This window comes from Budorcas taxicolor, chromosome 11 (genome assembly GCF_023091745.1).
Source record: "Budorcas taxicolor isolate Tak-1 chromosome 11, Takin1.1, whole genome shotgun sequence".
NCBI classification, from domain to species: Eukaryota; Metazoa; Chordata; class Mammalia; order Artiodactyla; family Bovidae; genus Budorcas; species Budorcas taxicolor.
The window spans coordinates 165,006,800-165,022,295 of record NC_068920.1 but is presented as its reverse complement, the minus strand read 5'-3'; the positions used below and the strand labels follow the sequence as shown (position 1 = coordinate 165,022,295).

At 60.6% G+C, this 15,496-nt stretch overlaps 2 protein-coding genes across 2 annotated transcripts; both read right to left on the bottom strand.

The window, feature by feature from the left end:
- Positions 1–7,518: 7,518 nt before the first annotated feature.
- Positions 7,519–9,283, bottom strand: LOC128057001 (epididymal-specific lipocalin-5-like). Its single transcript, XM_052649845.1, has 6 exons — positions 9,188–9,283; positions 8,837–8,970; positions 8,502–8,581; positions 7,933–8,037; positions 7,623–7,724; positions 7,519–7,544 (listed from the first exon to the last, which is right to left on the bottom strand). Exons 1-6 carry the CDS (start codon positions 9,281–9,283, stop codon positions 7,519–7,521), a joined length of 543 nt encoding a protein of 180 aa, XP_052505805.1.
- A 1,476-nt stretch (positions 9,284–10,759) lies between these two features.
- On the bottom strand, positions 10,760–13,578 carry LOC128056870 (epididymal-specific lipocalin-8-like). The gene is made up of 7 exons (XM_052649687.1): positions 13,495–13,578; positions 12,224–12,354; positions 11,793–11,863; positions 11,345–11,449; positions 11,178–11,267; positions 11,042–11,067; positions 10,760–10,780 (listed from the first exon to the last, which is right to left on the bottom strand). The coding sequence occupies exons 1-7, from the start codon at positions 13,576–13,578 to the stop codon at positions 10,760–10,762; spliced, it is 528 nt and encodes a 175-aa protein (XP_052505647.1).
- Between the last annotated feature and the right edge of the window lie 1,918 nt (positions 13,579–15,496).

The following is a 15,496-nucleotide window of genomic DNA, read 5'->3' as shown; positions in this document are numbered from 1 at the left end:
AATGCTCAAAATTATCCAAGCTAGCCTTCAACAGTATGTGAAGTGAGACTTTCAGATGTTCAAGCTGAATTTAGAAAAGGCAGAAGAACCAGAGATCAACTTGCCAACATCCACTGGATCACAGAAAAAGCAAGAGAATTCCAGAAAAGCATCTACTTCTGCTTTATTGACTACACCAAAGCCTTTGACTGTGTGGATCACGACAAACCGTGGAAAATTCTTCAAGAGATGAGGATACCAGACTGCCTTACCTGCTTCCTGAGAAATCTGTATGCAGGTCAAGAAGCAACAGTTAGAGTCGGATATGGAGCAACAGACTGGTTCCAAATTGGGAAAGGAGTACATCAAGGCTGTATATTGTCACCCTGCTTATTTAACTTATATGCAGAGTACATCATGAGAAATGCTGGGCTCAGTGAAGCAAAAACTGGAATTATGATTGCCAAGAGAAATGTCAATAACCGCAGATATGCAGATGACACCACCCTTATGGCAGAAAGTGAAGAGGAACTAAAGAGCCTCTTGATCAAAGTGAAAGAGGAAAGTGAAAAAGCTCGCTTAAAAATCAACATTCAAAAAATGAAGATCATGGCATCCAGTCCCATCACTTCATGGCAAATAGATGGGGAAACAATGGAAACAGTGAGAGACTTTATTTTCAGTTCAGTTCAGTCGCTCAGTCGTGTCCGACTCTTTGGGACCCCATGAATCGCAGCACGCCAGGCCTCCCTGTCCATCACCATCTCCCGGAGTTCACTCAGACTCACGTCCATCGAGTCCGTGATGCCATCCAGCCATCTCATCCTCGGTCGTCCCCTTCTCCTCCTGCCCTCAATCCCTCCCAGCATCAGAGTCTTTTCCAATGAGTCAACTTTTCACATGAGGTGGCCAAAGTACTGGAGCTTCAGCTTCAGCATCATTCCTTCCAAAGAAATCCCAGGGTTGATCTCCTTCAGAATGGACTGGTTGGATCTCCTTGCAGTCCAAGGGACCCTCAAGAGTCTTCTCCAACACCACAGTTCAAAAGCATCAATTCTTCGGCTCTCAGCCTTCTTCACAGTCCAACTCTCCTCACATCCATACGTGACCACTGGAAATACCATAGCCTTGACTTCATTTTGGGGGACTCCAAAATCACTGCAGATGTTGACTGCAGCCATGAAATTAAAAGATACTTGCTCCTTGGAAGAGAAACTATGACCAACTGAGACAGCATATTAAAAGCAGAGACATTACTTTGCCAAAAAAGGTCCATCTAGTCAAGCTATGGTTTTTCCAGTGGTCATGTATGGATGTGAGAGTTGAACCATAAAGAAAGCTGAGCATCGAAGAATTGATGATTTTGAACTGTAGTGTTGGAAAAGACTCTTGAGAGTCCCTTAGACAAGGAGATCAAAACCAGTCAATCCTAATGGGAATCAGTCCTGAATTTTCATTGGAAGGACCGATGCTAAAGTTGAAGCTCCTATACTTCGGCCACCTGATGTAAACACTGACTCACTGGAAAAGACCCTGATTCTGGGAAAGATTGAAAGCAGGAGGGGAAGAGGACAACAGAGGATGAGATTGTTGGATGGCATCACCGACTCGATGGACATGAGCGTGAGCAAGCTCTGGGAGTTGGTGATGGACAGGGAGGCCTGGCGTGCTGCAGTCCATGGGGTCACAAAGAGCCAGACACAGCTGAGCAACTGAACTAACTGAACTGAACTGAGAGCAGTCCTCCGCAAATGGATGCATGTGAATTAGGAATCTTGAAAGTCACCCAAACTGCCAACCCCATTCAGGAAATAAATAGACTTAAGGAGTCTTTATACTTTGTTCTTAGAGGAAGAAACCAAGAAAAGAATGCAAACATCTCTTCTAATGGAAATCCCGCCGCGGGGAGCGGAGGGCCTGTGGTAAGCAGTAACTATGCCATGAAACTCCAAACTGAACCAAAGGTGCCGAAGCATTGAAGGACGTTAGAAGAACATCTTGAAATTTATTTTTTTTTTAATTAACTAAGAGCAGAAATGAACAAAACCAGGGAAGAATTCAGTAAGAGCTAATTGTTCTCAGGAAAGAAATTGACTCTCAGACTCTACCGATGAAGTGAAAATTCTTCAGGGTCTCCAGGGTCTCTCAAATTACTTTCAAAGGTGAGAACAAGCTGGCATCAAACTTCCAAAGGCAAAATACGAGTCAAGTCAAACGGAAATACACTCGTAGCAGGAGAGATGCACACACCCTCTCGGTAAAGGTGGGCCTAAGGGCTCACTGTGGGTGAGGGTGACGCCAAAGTGCGGATCACTCAGTCGTGTCTGACTCTTTGCCAACCCCATTGGACCTGGGTCAAAACACCACAGTTCAAAATCATCAATCATCAATTGCAGGTGAAGAATCTAAGCTACTCCATTTTGTAAGGTTCCGGGAAAAGAGCCTTTGGAAATCCAAGAGGCTTTGGAAATCCCCTGACCTCACCCCACCACCTGCGAACCAATCAGAACCCTTGGCCAGCTCGGGGGAAATTCGAATCAAGCCCGGGAAATGAGAACCAATCAGAACTCAACACCTAACCCTTCACCAGAAGGTGACCAATCAGACCCGGAGACTCCCGTTGTTTGAATTTTTCGGGCGAGAATACCCTATATAAGCAATGTAACCCAGCGCTCAGGGCTCCTCCCTATAGCTGCTGCGTCGGTATCGGTGGGAGCCCCAGCTCGAGCTTGGTAATAAAAACTCTTGATTTTGCATCGGATATCGGCTCCCTGGTGGTCATTGGGAGATTTCGCGACTTGGGCATAACACAGGCAGATTTCTTACCATCTGAGCCACGAGGGAAGCCCCTGACGTGGATAAAGAAGTCCTAAAATGTCTAAGGCAGGTCATGAGGGTTTATGCATTAATTTTACAGGCTTCACCGGGGGCAGTAGTGGTAACGAACCCAGCTGCCAATGCAGGAGATGTAAGAGACGTGGGTTCAATCCCTGAGTGGGGAAGATCTCCTGAAGGAGGGCATGGCAACCCACTCAGTATTCTTCCCTGGAGAACCCCCTGGACAGATGAGCCTGGTGGGCTGCGGTCCACAGGGTCACAAAGAGTTGGACACGACTGAAGCAAATTCCCCAGATGCACATAGAATCGTACGTCTTGATAACAGAGAGGAAAGCACGCACCAAACTGACTGTCTAGCCACAAGGATAGCATCGGTGAGCTCCACAAAGTGGAAACGTTGCAAACTTAACTGACCAAATGACAATAAAACAAGGATTTAAAAAATTCCCTATTTTTAAAAATACTCTTGGATGAAAGAAAAATGCAAAGTGAAATCACAGAATTCATTTATAATAAATATTATTAAAATATCACATGAAACAGGGTCAGAGGAGATGTCGAAACCTTAAACACAGCATTAAACTAAAAGAATGAAAGCGATGTATTTCAGATTCCCAGTTCCAACAGCTGGCCGGGCGGTTCCCTGTGCTCCAGGGGTTGAGAATCCACCTTCCAACGCGGGGGGTGTGGCTTCCGTCCCTGGTCAGAGAACTAAGATCCCACCTGCAGGGGAGCAGCTTCCCAGGGGGCTCGGTGGTAAAGAACCGCCTGCCAGTGCAGGAGATGCCAGAGACACGGGTTTGATCCCTGGGTCAGGAAGATCTCCTGGAGGAGGGCAGGGCAACCCACTCCAGTATCCTTGCCTGGAGAATCCCATGGACAGAGGAGCCTGGCGGAGTACAGTCCACGGGGTCATGAAGAGCTGGACACGCCTGAGCACACAGACAGTGGAGCAACAAGCCCGCACGCCGCAGCCACTGAGCTGCGGAGCAAGGCAGCCGGTGCACCGCGAGGAAGAGCCCCACGCAGGGGGGTCAGCAGCCAGACACACACATAAGGAAGTGTTTTCAAAAAGGACAACAGGGGCTTCCCTGGTGGCTCAGCTGGTGAAGAATCCACCTGCAATGTGGGAGACCTGGGTTTGATCCCTGGGTTGGGAAGATCTCCCGGAGCAGGGAAAGGCCACCCACTCCAGTATTCCGGCCTGGGTCGCAAAGAGTCGGACAAGACCGAGCGACAAAGTATAATCAAAAATTAAAAGAGGACAACACTAGAAACCACAGGGCTTCACGGAGAAGGAAACAGCAAATACGGACTCGAGAACAGCGTTTGTAGCTAATGGATCCAGGCCCTCACCCAGGGCCGTGGCCAGCAGGACTGGGCATGCGCAGAAGGAGCGAGCCAGCGCACAGCCCCGGCAGAGGGAAGCGCGGGCCGCCGCCGCCTCGGGGCGGGAGCGGTGCGGGCGGAGGGCCACCCAGCCCACCCTCGGGTCCGCGCAGTGTGCCCGACCCCTGGATCGGCCCTCGGGGCGGCGAGGACCCCGCGCCTGGGAGCCCGAAAATTAAAAAAAAAAAGTCCTTATCCTTGAGATGAACAGAATTTTCCCGTTAATTTACAGGATTAATAACAGAATCATTAGTATTACTTTTTTTAAATAGTAGAATTAACTAACATAAATAAGAAAAAATGGAGAGACTATAAATGCACGAAGTAAGAAATGACAAAAGGGTGGGGAAATAACCTTTGGGACAAAAGGATAAAAAAGGTTTCATCAACAGAAAGTGCTTTCCTGGCTTGTAAGAAAACTTCAAAGTCTTCAACCCGATGGATTTACAGAATTCAGTTTGCCTGAATTTACCCTATTAGAAAGAAAGATGGCTTCCTCGCTGGCTCAGCAGTAAAGAATCTGCCTGCCCATGCAGGAGATGAGGGTTGGATCCCTGGGTTGGCAAGATCCGCTGGAGGAGGGCATGGCAATCAGCTCCAGTATTCTTACCTAGAGAATCCCCATGGACAGAGGAGCCTGGCGGGCTACAGTCCACGGGGTCACAGAGAGTCAGACACGACTAAGCAACTGAGCATGCGTGCACCCAGCAAGAAATACCTGTGACAGATATGACAGGTGATAATTTACAGATGAACTGAGAATGGACAGGTTGACAAGCAGCACAAGCCACTGACTGACAGAGAGGCCGTGAAAAAGGATTAGACTGACGGATGGTGGAAACGGTGCCCACGCGGGAGCAGAGGGATAGCTCAGGGTGTGCCGCCGGCTTCAGACCTTCCTCCTCCAAACCCAACCCTGGCTCTTCTCAGCATCACTGCTAACTGTACGCGTGTCAGTCGCTCAGTCACGTCCAACTCTTTGCGACCTCGTAGACTACAGCCGGCCAGGCTCCTCTATCCATGGGATTCTCCAGGCAAGAATACTGGAGTGGGTGGCCATTCTCTTCTCTGGGAGATCTTCCTGACCCAGGGACCGAACCTGGGTCTCCTGTATTGCAGCAGATTCTTTACTGTCTGAGCCACCAGGGAAGCACTGACTTATTAACTCCTTGTTTTTGACCACAGATTGCATTTTCCCGTTTCTCTGTCTGTGCAGTAACTTCTGTGCTGAATAGCACTGTGGACACATGGTGGGGGCCCTGGTCTCCGTCACCGCCCTCTGAACTGTCCCCGCCCCCTCTTCCCGTGCTGAAGCCCTCGTGCTGAAGCCCTCGTGCTGGACATGATGTATTTGGCCAATGCCTTTGGGGCCTTCCTGGGGGTGAAAGTGAAGTGGGGTTGCAAGGGTGGGACCCCAACCCAGTAGGGCTGAGCCCCTTAGAAGAGGGAAGGGCACCAGAGACCTGTCCCCACGTGTGCAGAGAAGAGGGTGTGATGGGAAAGCTGCCGTCCACAAGCCGTCATGGGGGCCCTCGCCAGACACCAGGCTCTCAGCACCCTGACCTCAGACTTCCAGCCTCCAGAGAAGAAACCCCTGTTGCTTCTGTACCACATTCAGCGGGTTCTGTGTCACAGCAGCTCAAGCAGACGTCCTAGAACCTTCTATCGGGAGGTCCAGCTGAGGCAGACGGCCCTGCTCCCCCGAGCTCTGGCCAGACAGATCTGGGGGAAAGGCCAGGTGCTCCCCAGGCACCTCGCACGTGTCGGAGTGCAGCCTCCAAACGTCCCCCTGCGCGTCTTTCTGGACCCGTTGTCTTGGGCAGGCCCTCCCCTTGAGGGTGGTCCTTACTCCTGGAGGCTTTCTGGGGGCCCACTGGGGTCAGCAGGATCTCTCTTCTCTGGCCGGATGGGCCCCACTAGCCCCTCAGCTGTGCTCAGAAGCCCTGTGACCCTGCTCTGCACGCGGGCAGGGGGCGGACGCCCACCCACATTCTCTGCCCTGCCCCAGCCGATAGAAGGAGGGTGTGGTCACTGTGGGGGTGCCCCCAGGCACTGAGGCGGACCGGGCTGATAGGGGATGGAGCCAGCAGAGGGCCGAGGTCGGGGCAGCTGTGGCCCGAGGGCCTTGGACCCAATGCCCACGGATTTGAGCTCAGGGCAGCAGGCAGCCAGGTGAAGATAGACAGGTGGCAGCTGTGGTCACCTTCCACTTGGGAGGAGCGCGGCTTGGGCCGGGCCGGGGCTGCCGCGGGCTCTCGGGTACCAGAGGAGAGACCAGGAGGGCCGGGGGCAGCCCGGCCTGCAGGCGTTGAGCAGCACGGGCCAGCAGAAGGGATAGGGAACAGCGGGAGCCGGCCTGCCCGCAGCCGTCTCGGCCACAGCGGGAGGAGCCCACCCAGGGGCGGGTGTCCCCCATAGTCACGGTGAACCCAGACCTCCTGAGGGTCAGGTCTGCTGCAATGTGGAGGGCAGTCACGGGACACACACCCCACCAGCCCGCCCACCACCCCTTGGTCCCCAGGAAAGACGGGACCATGGGTTCGGCTGTAGAGTTTATTTGGGCGGAGCAGCTGCAGGTGGCCCCCCAGGGCTGGTAGCCCAGGTAAGCCAGGTGGGCGGGGCTGCAAGCACCGCAGTGGGGGGCAGGGGCTCCCCTAGGTCAGATCCTGAGACACGGAAGGGCAGGGCCTCAGGATGCCGCCCTCATCCGAGGGCCCCAGCCAGGAGTCGGTGTCCTAGCTGAGTGGCCTGAGCCTCAGTTTCTCTACCTGTAAAGTGGGGTCACAGTCCCGTCTCTCAGAGCTGTTGAGACAGAGGGGGCCATCCAGCTGAAGGGTTAGCACAGTGGGGGACCTGGGAGCTCGATAGGCAGGACTCTGTTGGGTGGAAACCCAGACGAGGCCAACCTGCCCCCACCTCCAGGGCCCTCTCCTGGCGTCAGCACCCTGGCGGCCCCAGGAGCTAGAGTGAGCATGGACTCCTATCAGGCTGGGACTCAGCCTGGGCAGAGACTTGCCTCCTTCAGGAGCCTGGTGCACCTCCCGTGGGCCGGGGCAGCGTGTGGGGCTGCACGGGGGACAGGCGCCCGGCCCCCTCTCAGCCCAGGCTTTGCAGCCACAGGAGGGGCTGGCCCAGGACAGGAGATGCTCACAGCATCCATGCCCGGGTAGGCCCTGACCCTTGGGAAGCCCCGGCTCCACCTGTCCAGGAGTCAGCCCCCCCATCCCTGGGACCCCAGACTCCTCTTCCAGCTGTGACGGGGAGGCCTGGGGACCCAGCCCCAGCCTCGGGGCAGGGAAAGGGACTCACCATCTAGGACAGCAGGTTCACACAGGTCACTGTGGAGAAGAGACGGTGGGGAAGTGGGGAGACAGTTCCCAGGAAGGAGGCCCCCAGACCCCCAGCCCGCCACTCACAGTCCTTGGTGAGCAGCTGCACGTCTGAGACCGACAGCCCCTGCTCCACGGCCTTCTCCACGAACTTTTCTGTGGCTTTCTCATTGTGTTCCAAGGTCCGGCCTGGGAGGAAGGGGGCACGGCTGGCTGGGGCCCCCCCCCGGGACGCCCTCCCTGCCCAGCCAGTCCCCGCTCCGCCCCGCCCACCGTAGGGCCCGCCCACCCAGGCCCCGCCCACCCAGGCCCCGCCCGTCTGCGCCCTAGGCTCCTCCTGCCCCCGCCCCGCGGGGCCGGGCCGGGCGGGGCTGGAGCGGGAGGCTGCCCCGCTCACTGTAGAGCTTCAGCACGCGGCTGGGCTTCTCGCCTCCGTGCAGGACGATGCTCATGACGGCGTAGGTCTTGTAGTCCGTGGCCACCACGATGACCTCTTTGCCTCCTTGGGACAAAACCAAACCCGGGACTCCCAGGCTGTGGGGAGGGGGAGGCGCCTCCCATGGGCCATACCCCCACCTCGAAAAGTACACACACAGGTGCTGCACACACGTGGGGCTGCAGCAGGCCTTCTGGACTCCCCGGGGGAGCTTCCTGAAAAGGGTGGGCAGGGAGTCCCACCGGCCAGCACAGAGGCCACCTGGTCAGTCTCATCAGAGTTTGCAGAGAGGAGGTGCAGGAGTTCACTTCCATGCAGGCTGGGCAGTGAGCTCAGGCTGAGGGCTCTGGGCCACCACATCCCCACGGGAAGACCCTCAGGGCCAGGGTGGCTGAGCAAGGGCCACGTGCGGTGGGACCAAGCGTCCCCACCGGCTCCCAGCCGCGCAGAGGGCGGGGCTGAGGACTCCAGGCTGAGTGGGGCGTTGGGGCAGGGAGTGAGGAAGAGGCAATTTGGGGCGCATTCCTCACCAGAGTCTAAAGGGAGCTTGAACTTCCCGGGGGCGTCCCCCTTCACTGCCTGGTTCTTCTCCTTCATGCACAGGTTCATGCTGGAGAGGGCAGACGCGTTCAGCCCATGCTCGCCCACCGCCACCGCGCCTTGCTCTGGACCACCAGGGAGCCCCCAACCAACGGGTCCCGGCCCAGCTCCACATCCAGGCACCAGCCACCTCAGGAAGCCGCCTTGGAGGACGGAAGCCCTGCGCCTCCGCCCTGGCCTGGGAGCCCGGGCACCCTCCTCCCCCAGCCCCAGCCTCATCCCGCCAGGGGGGCCGCGTGACACCCTTAAGGCCAGCGCCACTCACTGGTCAGATACGGAGGTCAGGGCAAGGTGGGGCCCGTCCTGCTCCACTATCACAGCCCCCACCTTCCGCCCTGGGGACGAGCTCTGGTTCTCCAGGTTGGAGGCCAAGGCAATCTCGTACCACATACCTGAAAACTGCGGGGACAGCAAGCTGGAGGGGGATTGCCTTGGGGGGGGTGCCCGCCACTGGGATCAGGGCCTCCCCCAGCCCAGCAGGACAGTGGTCTGGGGAATTCCCGGGCCCCGCATGCCTGGAGCTGACAGAGGCTCTAGAGGGAGCGTCCCCAGGGGCCTCCAGGCTCCCTCCGGCTGGCCCGGCCAGCCACCATGGCGGGCGCCCTGACGCAGCCACCTGGGTCAAGTTGAAGTTCTGGAGGCCCAAGTCCTCCTTGCCAGCTGCCAGCATCACGAGGAGCCCCAGCAGGGCCGCAAGCAAGCTGCCCCTCATGTCTGGCCGGCAGGGGCTGGGGCCAGTTCCCCAAAGCCACAGGACACACTCCTCGGGCCCAGCCTGGGCTTATATCCTCCCCGTGGGTGTCAGCAAAGGCACAGGCTGGCTTCATTAAGCAGACTGCCTGCCCATCGGCCGGACCAGGCCTGAGGGCCCTCCGCCCCCGGACCTTGATGTTGCTCCGGCCACTCGGCTGGCCAGTCAGCTGCCCTGTAGGCTGGGCCGCAGGCCCCGGGGGGACAGTGCCCAGAGCCCCCATACCACCCGCGGGAGGCTGGAGGGCAGTGCGGGGCTCCAAGGCGAGGGGGCAGGGCAGGAGGCGGCACGTCCTGCACTTCGGGGACATGTGTGCGGGGGGCGGATGGCGGTCAGGGCCCCTCACGGCACCAGGACCCAACCGCTGCCCACAAGGCTCCAGCAGGAGCCCTCAGCAGCACCCAGGGCGGCCCGAGGCCCTGGCACCTGGCCCGCCTGGGAGCCCCAGGCGACCTCCGGATGTGGGTGCATGCCCTCGAGGGCCCGCCAGCTGTGTAGGCAGGGGCCCGGGTCAACGGGGCGAGACCAAGGACACGGGCACCCAGGCGATGCTGACTCTGTAGCCCACCGGCCGTGGGCAGCAAGGCGTGAGCTGGGATGTCCCGACCCCGCCAGCCCTGCAGGCCAATCAGCAGCCCCCGAGGCGGCTCCCCTGGCCTTTCACCCACGGAACCATTTCCTGTGGCGGGGACAGCGTCTCTCTGTCCCATGGAACTGTTCCCCGAGGAGGGACAGCGTCTCTCCACCTCACGGGTGAAGAGCTTCACGAGCAGGGGTGGAGGGCACCTGTCCAGGTCCACCCAGCAGGTGGGCAGCTGCCCCGTAACCCCAGCTGCCCTCACGGCCCTTGACTGCTGCACCCCACCTCCAAGTGTCAACCGTCTTCCCGCTGGTGGTGGCTGGCAGCAGCCAAGCCGGAGGGCTGGGGGAGTGGCAGGGGCAAAGACAGGGAAAAGGAGGCAGAAGACGAGGGCAGGGAGAGGGCAGGGGGGAGAGATGCCCGCGGAGTGCCAAAGGGACGCGGGGGTCCCAGCTCCCTGGGGAGCAGAGTGCCTGGGCCCTGCAGACAGAGCAGGGCCTCACAGTCTCAGCCCAGCCTGCCGTGCGGCAGAGGCTCCAGGGCAGCTGCTGAACGTTTGTTGACCCCACCAGTCCCGCCTGCCACCCCTGGCCCCCCAGGAAAGACGGGACCATGGGTTTGGCTGTAGAGTTTATTCCGGCAGAGCAGCTGCAGGTGGCCCCCACGGCTGGCGGCCCAGGGAGGCTGGGTGGGCGGGGCTCCAAGCATCCCCATGGGGGCGGGGGCTCCCCTAGGTCAGCTGCTGCGACAGAGAAGGGCAAGGCCTCAGGGCGCCGTCCGAACCCGAGGGCCCCAGCCAGGAGTGGGTGTCCTAGCTGAGTGGCCTGGGCCTCAGCTTCTCTGCCTGCAAAGTGAGGTCACAGTCCCGTCTCTCGGAGCTGTTGAGACAGAGGGGGGCGTGCAGCTGAAGGGTTAGCACAGTGGGGCACCCGGGAACCTGAGACAGGGTCCACAGGGCCTGTGGCCGCCCGCAGATGGAAACGGACAAGGCCATCCTCCCCTGCCCTGCCCCCGCCCCGCCCGCCCCAGCCTGCAGGGCCCCCTCTGGGCAGCCTGGTGTCAGCACCCTGGAGGCCCTGGGGTCTAGAGTGAGCTGGGACTCCCATCAGGCCGGGACTCAGCCAGGGGCGAAGACTCACCCCCTTCAGGAGCCTGGCGCACCTCCCTGCGGGACAGGAGAGCATGAGGGGCTGCACGTGGGATGCATGCCCAGCCCCCATCCCCCGCCATCGCGGGCCCCCTCGCCCAGAGCCCACCCCAAGGCCTGGAGCTCACCGTGCCGGCCCACCAGGTACAGCCCCATGTCTGTGGTCAGCTCCCGGAACTTCAGGAACCCAGGCTCACACTCGCCGCCCAGGCTCCGAGCTGTGGGGGCACCAGGGCCTGAGCCAGGGGGTCCCCGGGGGCCGCGGCGGTCCAGCCCCCACCCCAGGACGGCTTACTGAAATACTTGAACACGTAAAACTCATTGTTCTGCCACTGGAGGGACACGCGCAGGATGGCGTACTGCTCATAGTCCGTGTCCATCACGTGGATCTCCCGGCGGCCTGAGTGGACAAGCGGGAGGGGCAGGCCTGGGTGGACAGGCACCCCTCAGGGCGGGTCGGCCTGGGAGGTCAGGGTCGACAGGGCCTGACTCCATTCTCCCCCACCTAGCCGGGACCCTCTCGGGATGCCAGGACCCTCTCGGGATGCCGGGACCCTCTCGGGATGCCGGGACCCTCTCGGGATGCCGGGACCCTCTCACAGGGTCTAGAGCAGCCCTGGTAGGGTGACCGGTCCACTGGGGGGATACAGAGCCTGGGGCGTGAGGAGCAGCGCGGGGAAGAGCGTGAGGAACAGCCAGGCCAAGAGGAACTGGCGGGTGGGGCCCAAGGAAGCAGCTCTTACCAGGAAACACAAATTTCCCCAAAACATTCATTTCTGAGCTCACTATTTCTTCAGTCTGACAACTTCCTGAGCTGAAAGGCAACAGAGCGGTCACTAAGAAAATGCCCCCTGCGTGCCTTCCCAGGGCCCACTCCCAGCAAGGGGCAGGCATGCTGTCCCCAGGAGCGCCTGGGGCAGGGGGCCCGTGCCCTTCCGAGAGCCACCCACCGGCAAGTCCTCCTCCCGTCCTGCTAAACCCACGAGGCCTCATCAGGACGCCCTGCTTCATCCGGGAGAGGACGCAGCTTTGGGGCCTGGGGTCTGGTTGCAGGGGAGGACCCCGGGAGGACTGGTACACCCAGGGGACAGTGGCGTCCACGCCCCACGCCCACGGCTGCAGCCCCCCGACACACACACCTGACCCCCACGCTCCCGGGGGCTGGGCTGCTTACTTGTTGTAGGCGACCGTCACAGTCAGCGTCTCCCCACTCAAGGTCAGGAACAAGGCCTCCAGCCTCCTCGGGGTCTTCAGTGCCAAGTTTTCTCTGGAGGCCACACCAGCTTCCCACCAGAATCCTACCATCTAGAGAAAGGACCGGAGCCAAGCCCATTCGGGCAGCCGAACCGGACCCGGGGAGGCCGACCCCTCGCCCTAGACCTCCCAGGCAGGGAGCCGGCAGACTGCGAAAGGTCAGCGAAGCAGCAGGCAGCGGGCCTTCTGCGGGGTCCCCGTGGGGGCCCTGGGTCCCCACAAGGGCCTGTTTGCAGCTGCCACAGGGCTGGTGCCCTGTCTCCAAGGAGACCTGGCCTTGTGATGCCTGCCCCTGAGCAGAGGCAGCGGTGGTCAGAGCCCGAGAGACGGGGCAGGGAGCAGGCCAGCTGGACTTGAAGGCCCCCCGAGGAGGGTGGCCAGCAGCCCTGCCCCGTGGGGGAGGCCTGGCTCTGCACGGCCATGCTGGAGGACCGAGCAGCCGCCTCGGAAACCAGCCCTGGGGCCCGGACCTTCCCTCTGAAGCTCTTATTTTTTACTTTTTTCAGTTCTACCAGCTTATTGCTGCCAACCCATCACCCTCCACCCTCATGCACACATGCTCAGTGATGTGACCCCATGGACTGCAGCCCGCCAGGCTCCTGTCCCTGGCCTTTTCCAGGCAAGAACACTGGAGTGGGTTGCCATTTCCTTCTCCACCCTCTGAAGCTTTTAAAAACTGATCATTTTTTGCAAGGGAAGCAAACCTGTGTCCAACACCGGCTATTTCTGAGCCTGCTGGCTCAGGCCGGGCAAAAAGGAGTTCAGACAAAGAAGCCTCCAGATGGAGCCCAAACGACCCCGCCAAGGTCCCTGCCCCGGGAAGGCCTCCTCCTCTGCTCCCACTGCCTGCAGGGTCAGAGGTCAGAGCAGGAAGCCAGCCAACCTGGGAGCAGGAGACGGCCACCCTGAGGCCCACACCCCGGAGACGCCTCAGGGGAGCGGCCAGCCAGGCTGAGGACATGGTCACCCAGAGGAGGCCCCGGGGGAGGGGGCCGCCCCCGCCAGCCCTGCGTACTTGCTGTATCCCCACCGGCCAGGAGCGGGGACCCCAGGCCCGGCTGAGCTCACACCCAGGGGGTCCTGGGGCCCCCGTGAGCCAGCCCCAGCTCAGCTGTGGGAGAGGAGAGCTGGAGGAGCTGGCCCCTCAGGGCCCTCCCAGCCCAGGACCACCGCCCTGAGGAAGACCAGCACCTTCTGCAGGTCCAGGCCCTGCGGAGTCATCTGCACCTGGGCCAGCGCGAGGCCCAGGAGGGCGCTCAGCAGCCCGGCCCCCATTGAGCATCTGCTCCGCGCCCTGAGCCCTGGGCAGGGTTATAGCAGGATGGACGGTGGGTGGGGGTGCAACCTCCCTGAGAGGACCATGGTGAACTTGGCCTCCAGCCACTCAGGGGCGTGCATCCGGGCCTCAGGACACCCACAGCCCTGGAGCGGGGTGACCTGGACCAGAGCAGCCTGTGCCACCCCCCTCCCGGTCTAGGGCTTGCCTGGGGGCCTGAGAGCAGGATAGACCCTCCCTCCCACCCCCAAGCAGGGCTGCCAGAACCACATCTCCCCCTGAGGACGGGATGGTAGGATGGATTCGCCAAGCCCAGGCCCGCACACACAGCCAGACTCCCCTCCCAGGGCTCACAGCAGTCTTCAAGCTCTTTCTGATGGGTCTCGGGACAAGTGGGTGCACGCTCCACAGGCCTGGACCACAGAGGCAGGTGAGGGCTGCTTCTGGGTAGGAGGAGTGTTGGAGGGGCTGTGAGGCGTGGGTGGGAGAGGTTGTTGCCTGCAGAGGGGGCCACGGGAGAGAGACAGATGCTCCATGGGAGGCAGCGCTGGGGTTGCCTGGGCCCCTGCCTCTTCACGGACACCAGGCAGCGGCCGGCAACCCACCCGCTTCCTGTGCGCACAGCTTCTCCACCGGATGAGACCTTTCCCTCCCTGACACCTGCCCTGACACCCACTCTGCACGGCCAGGCGGGGCCAGCCTCGGGAACCCCTGTCCTGCTTACACTCCATGAGCTGTGGGCTGCCGGTGTCCACCCCTTCCCACCGTGCCCAGGCCCCTAAGCCCGGGACCAGGTCAGGGTAAAGCAGAGCCGGTAAAGCAGGTCAGGGAAAAGGCAGAGCTGGCCTACCTGGGCACCAGGGCCTCCAGCCGCATCGCCCGATGGAGCCACCTTCCTGTCTCCCCACCCGTCAGGACGGCGAGCAGAGCCCAGGAGGGTCCCAGGGCACCAAGGCAGCCGCAACCCAGGTCGCAGCCCTGGCCTCTGGCCGATGCGGGCGGCCTCTCCACCTCCAAGGCCACAAAGGCTCACACAGGCCTGGCCAGCTAAAGGGGAGGCCCGCTCACCCGAGGCAGGAGGACTGCCACCTTGACCCTGCAGCAAAGCTGTGGGTCACACAAGGACCGGGCAGCCCCGAGACCCAGGAGGCCCGTCCAAAGGGAAGGAGTGGGGTGGGGTGCACAGGGAGGCTGACCCGGGTCCGGGCTGAACCCGGAGCTGGGCTCACAAGCCAGGCCCCCAGGGGCTTGAGTGGGCAAAGGAGAGAGGACAGAAAGCCCAGGGCTGCCCCCTGTCTTGGGGTGACCAGCCTGAGGTGAGGACAGGCGCTCAGAGCTAACAGCTTCCTGCCCCACCCTGCCAGGGCTGCAGGACACCCGAGAGCAGTGAAGCAGGACGTCCAGCGCCTTCCTGCCTCGCCGCAGGCCCGGCCCTTTGAAGTGTGAGCGTCGGGCAGAGCCAGATGCTGTGAGCTCCGCAGGGGCGCTCTGGCCACCCACCCCCCCGCCCATAGAGGCTCAGCAGGGAGCTCAGGCCTTGGAGCCCGGCCGCAGGACCCCAGCCGGGCCACTGGCTGTGCAAGCTGCCGACCTCTCTGTGCCTCAGTTTCCTTGTGAGCAGACAAAGACACCCAGCAGGCTCTCCGCTTGGGCCCGAGGGTCCATCCAGGGGCACTCAGGCTGGGCCGCAGGGAGGAGCTCAGGGTGCTCTGGCCATGACCGTGACTCGTTCCCAAGCCTCATGGAGGCTGACCAACGAGCCCAAGGTCAAGGTCACAGCAACAGCAGGAAGGAAACACTGACAAGCTGCACCCCAAAGCTCCCCTGCGGCTGCTCTGCCTCTGTGGGTTCTGCCCCTGACAGAGGCCCAGCCGCAGGGCCGGGCTGCCCAGGGCGCCTCGGCATCCCCACAGGGCC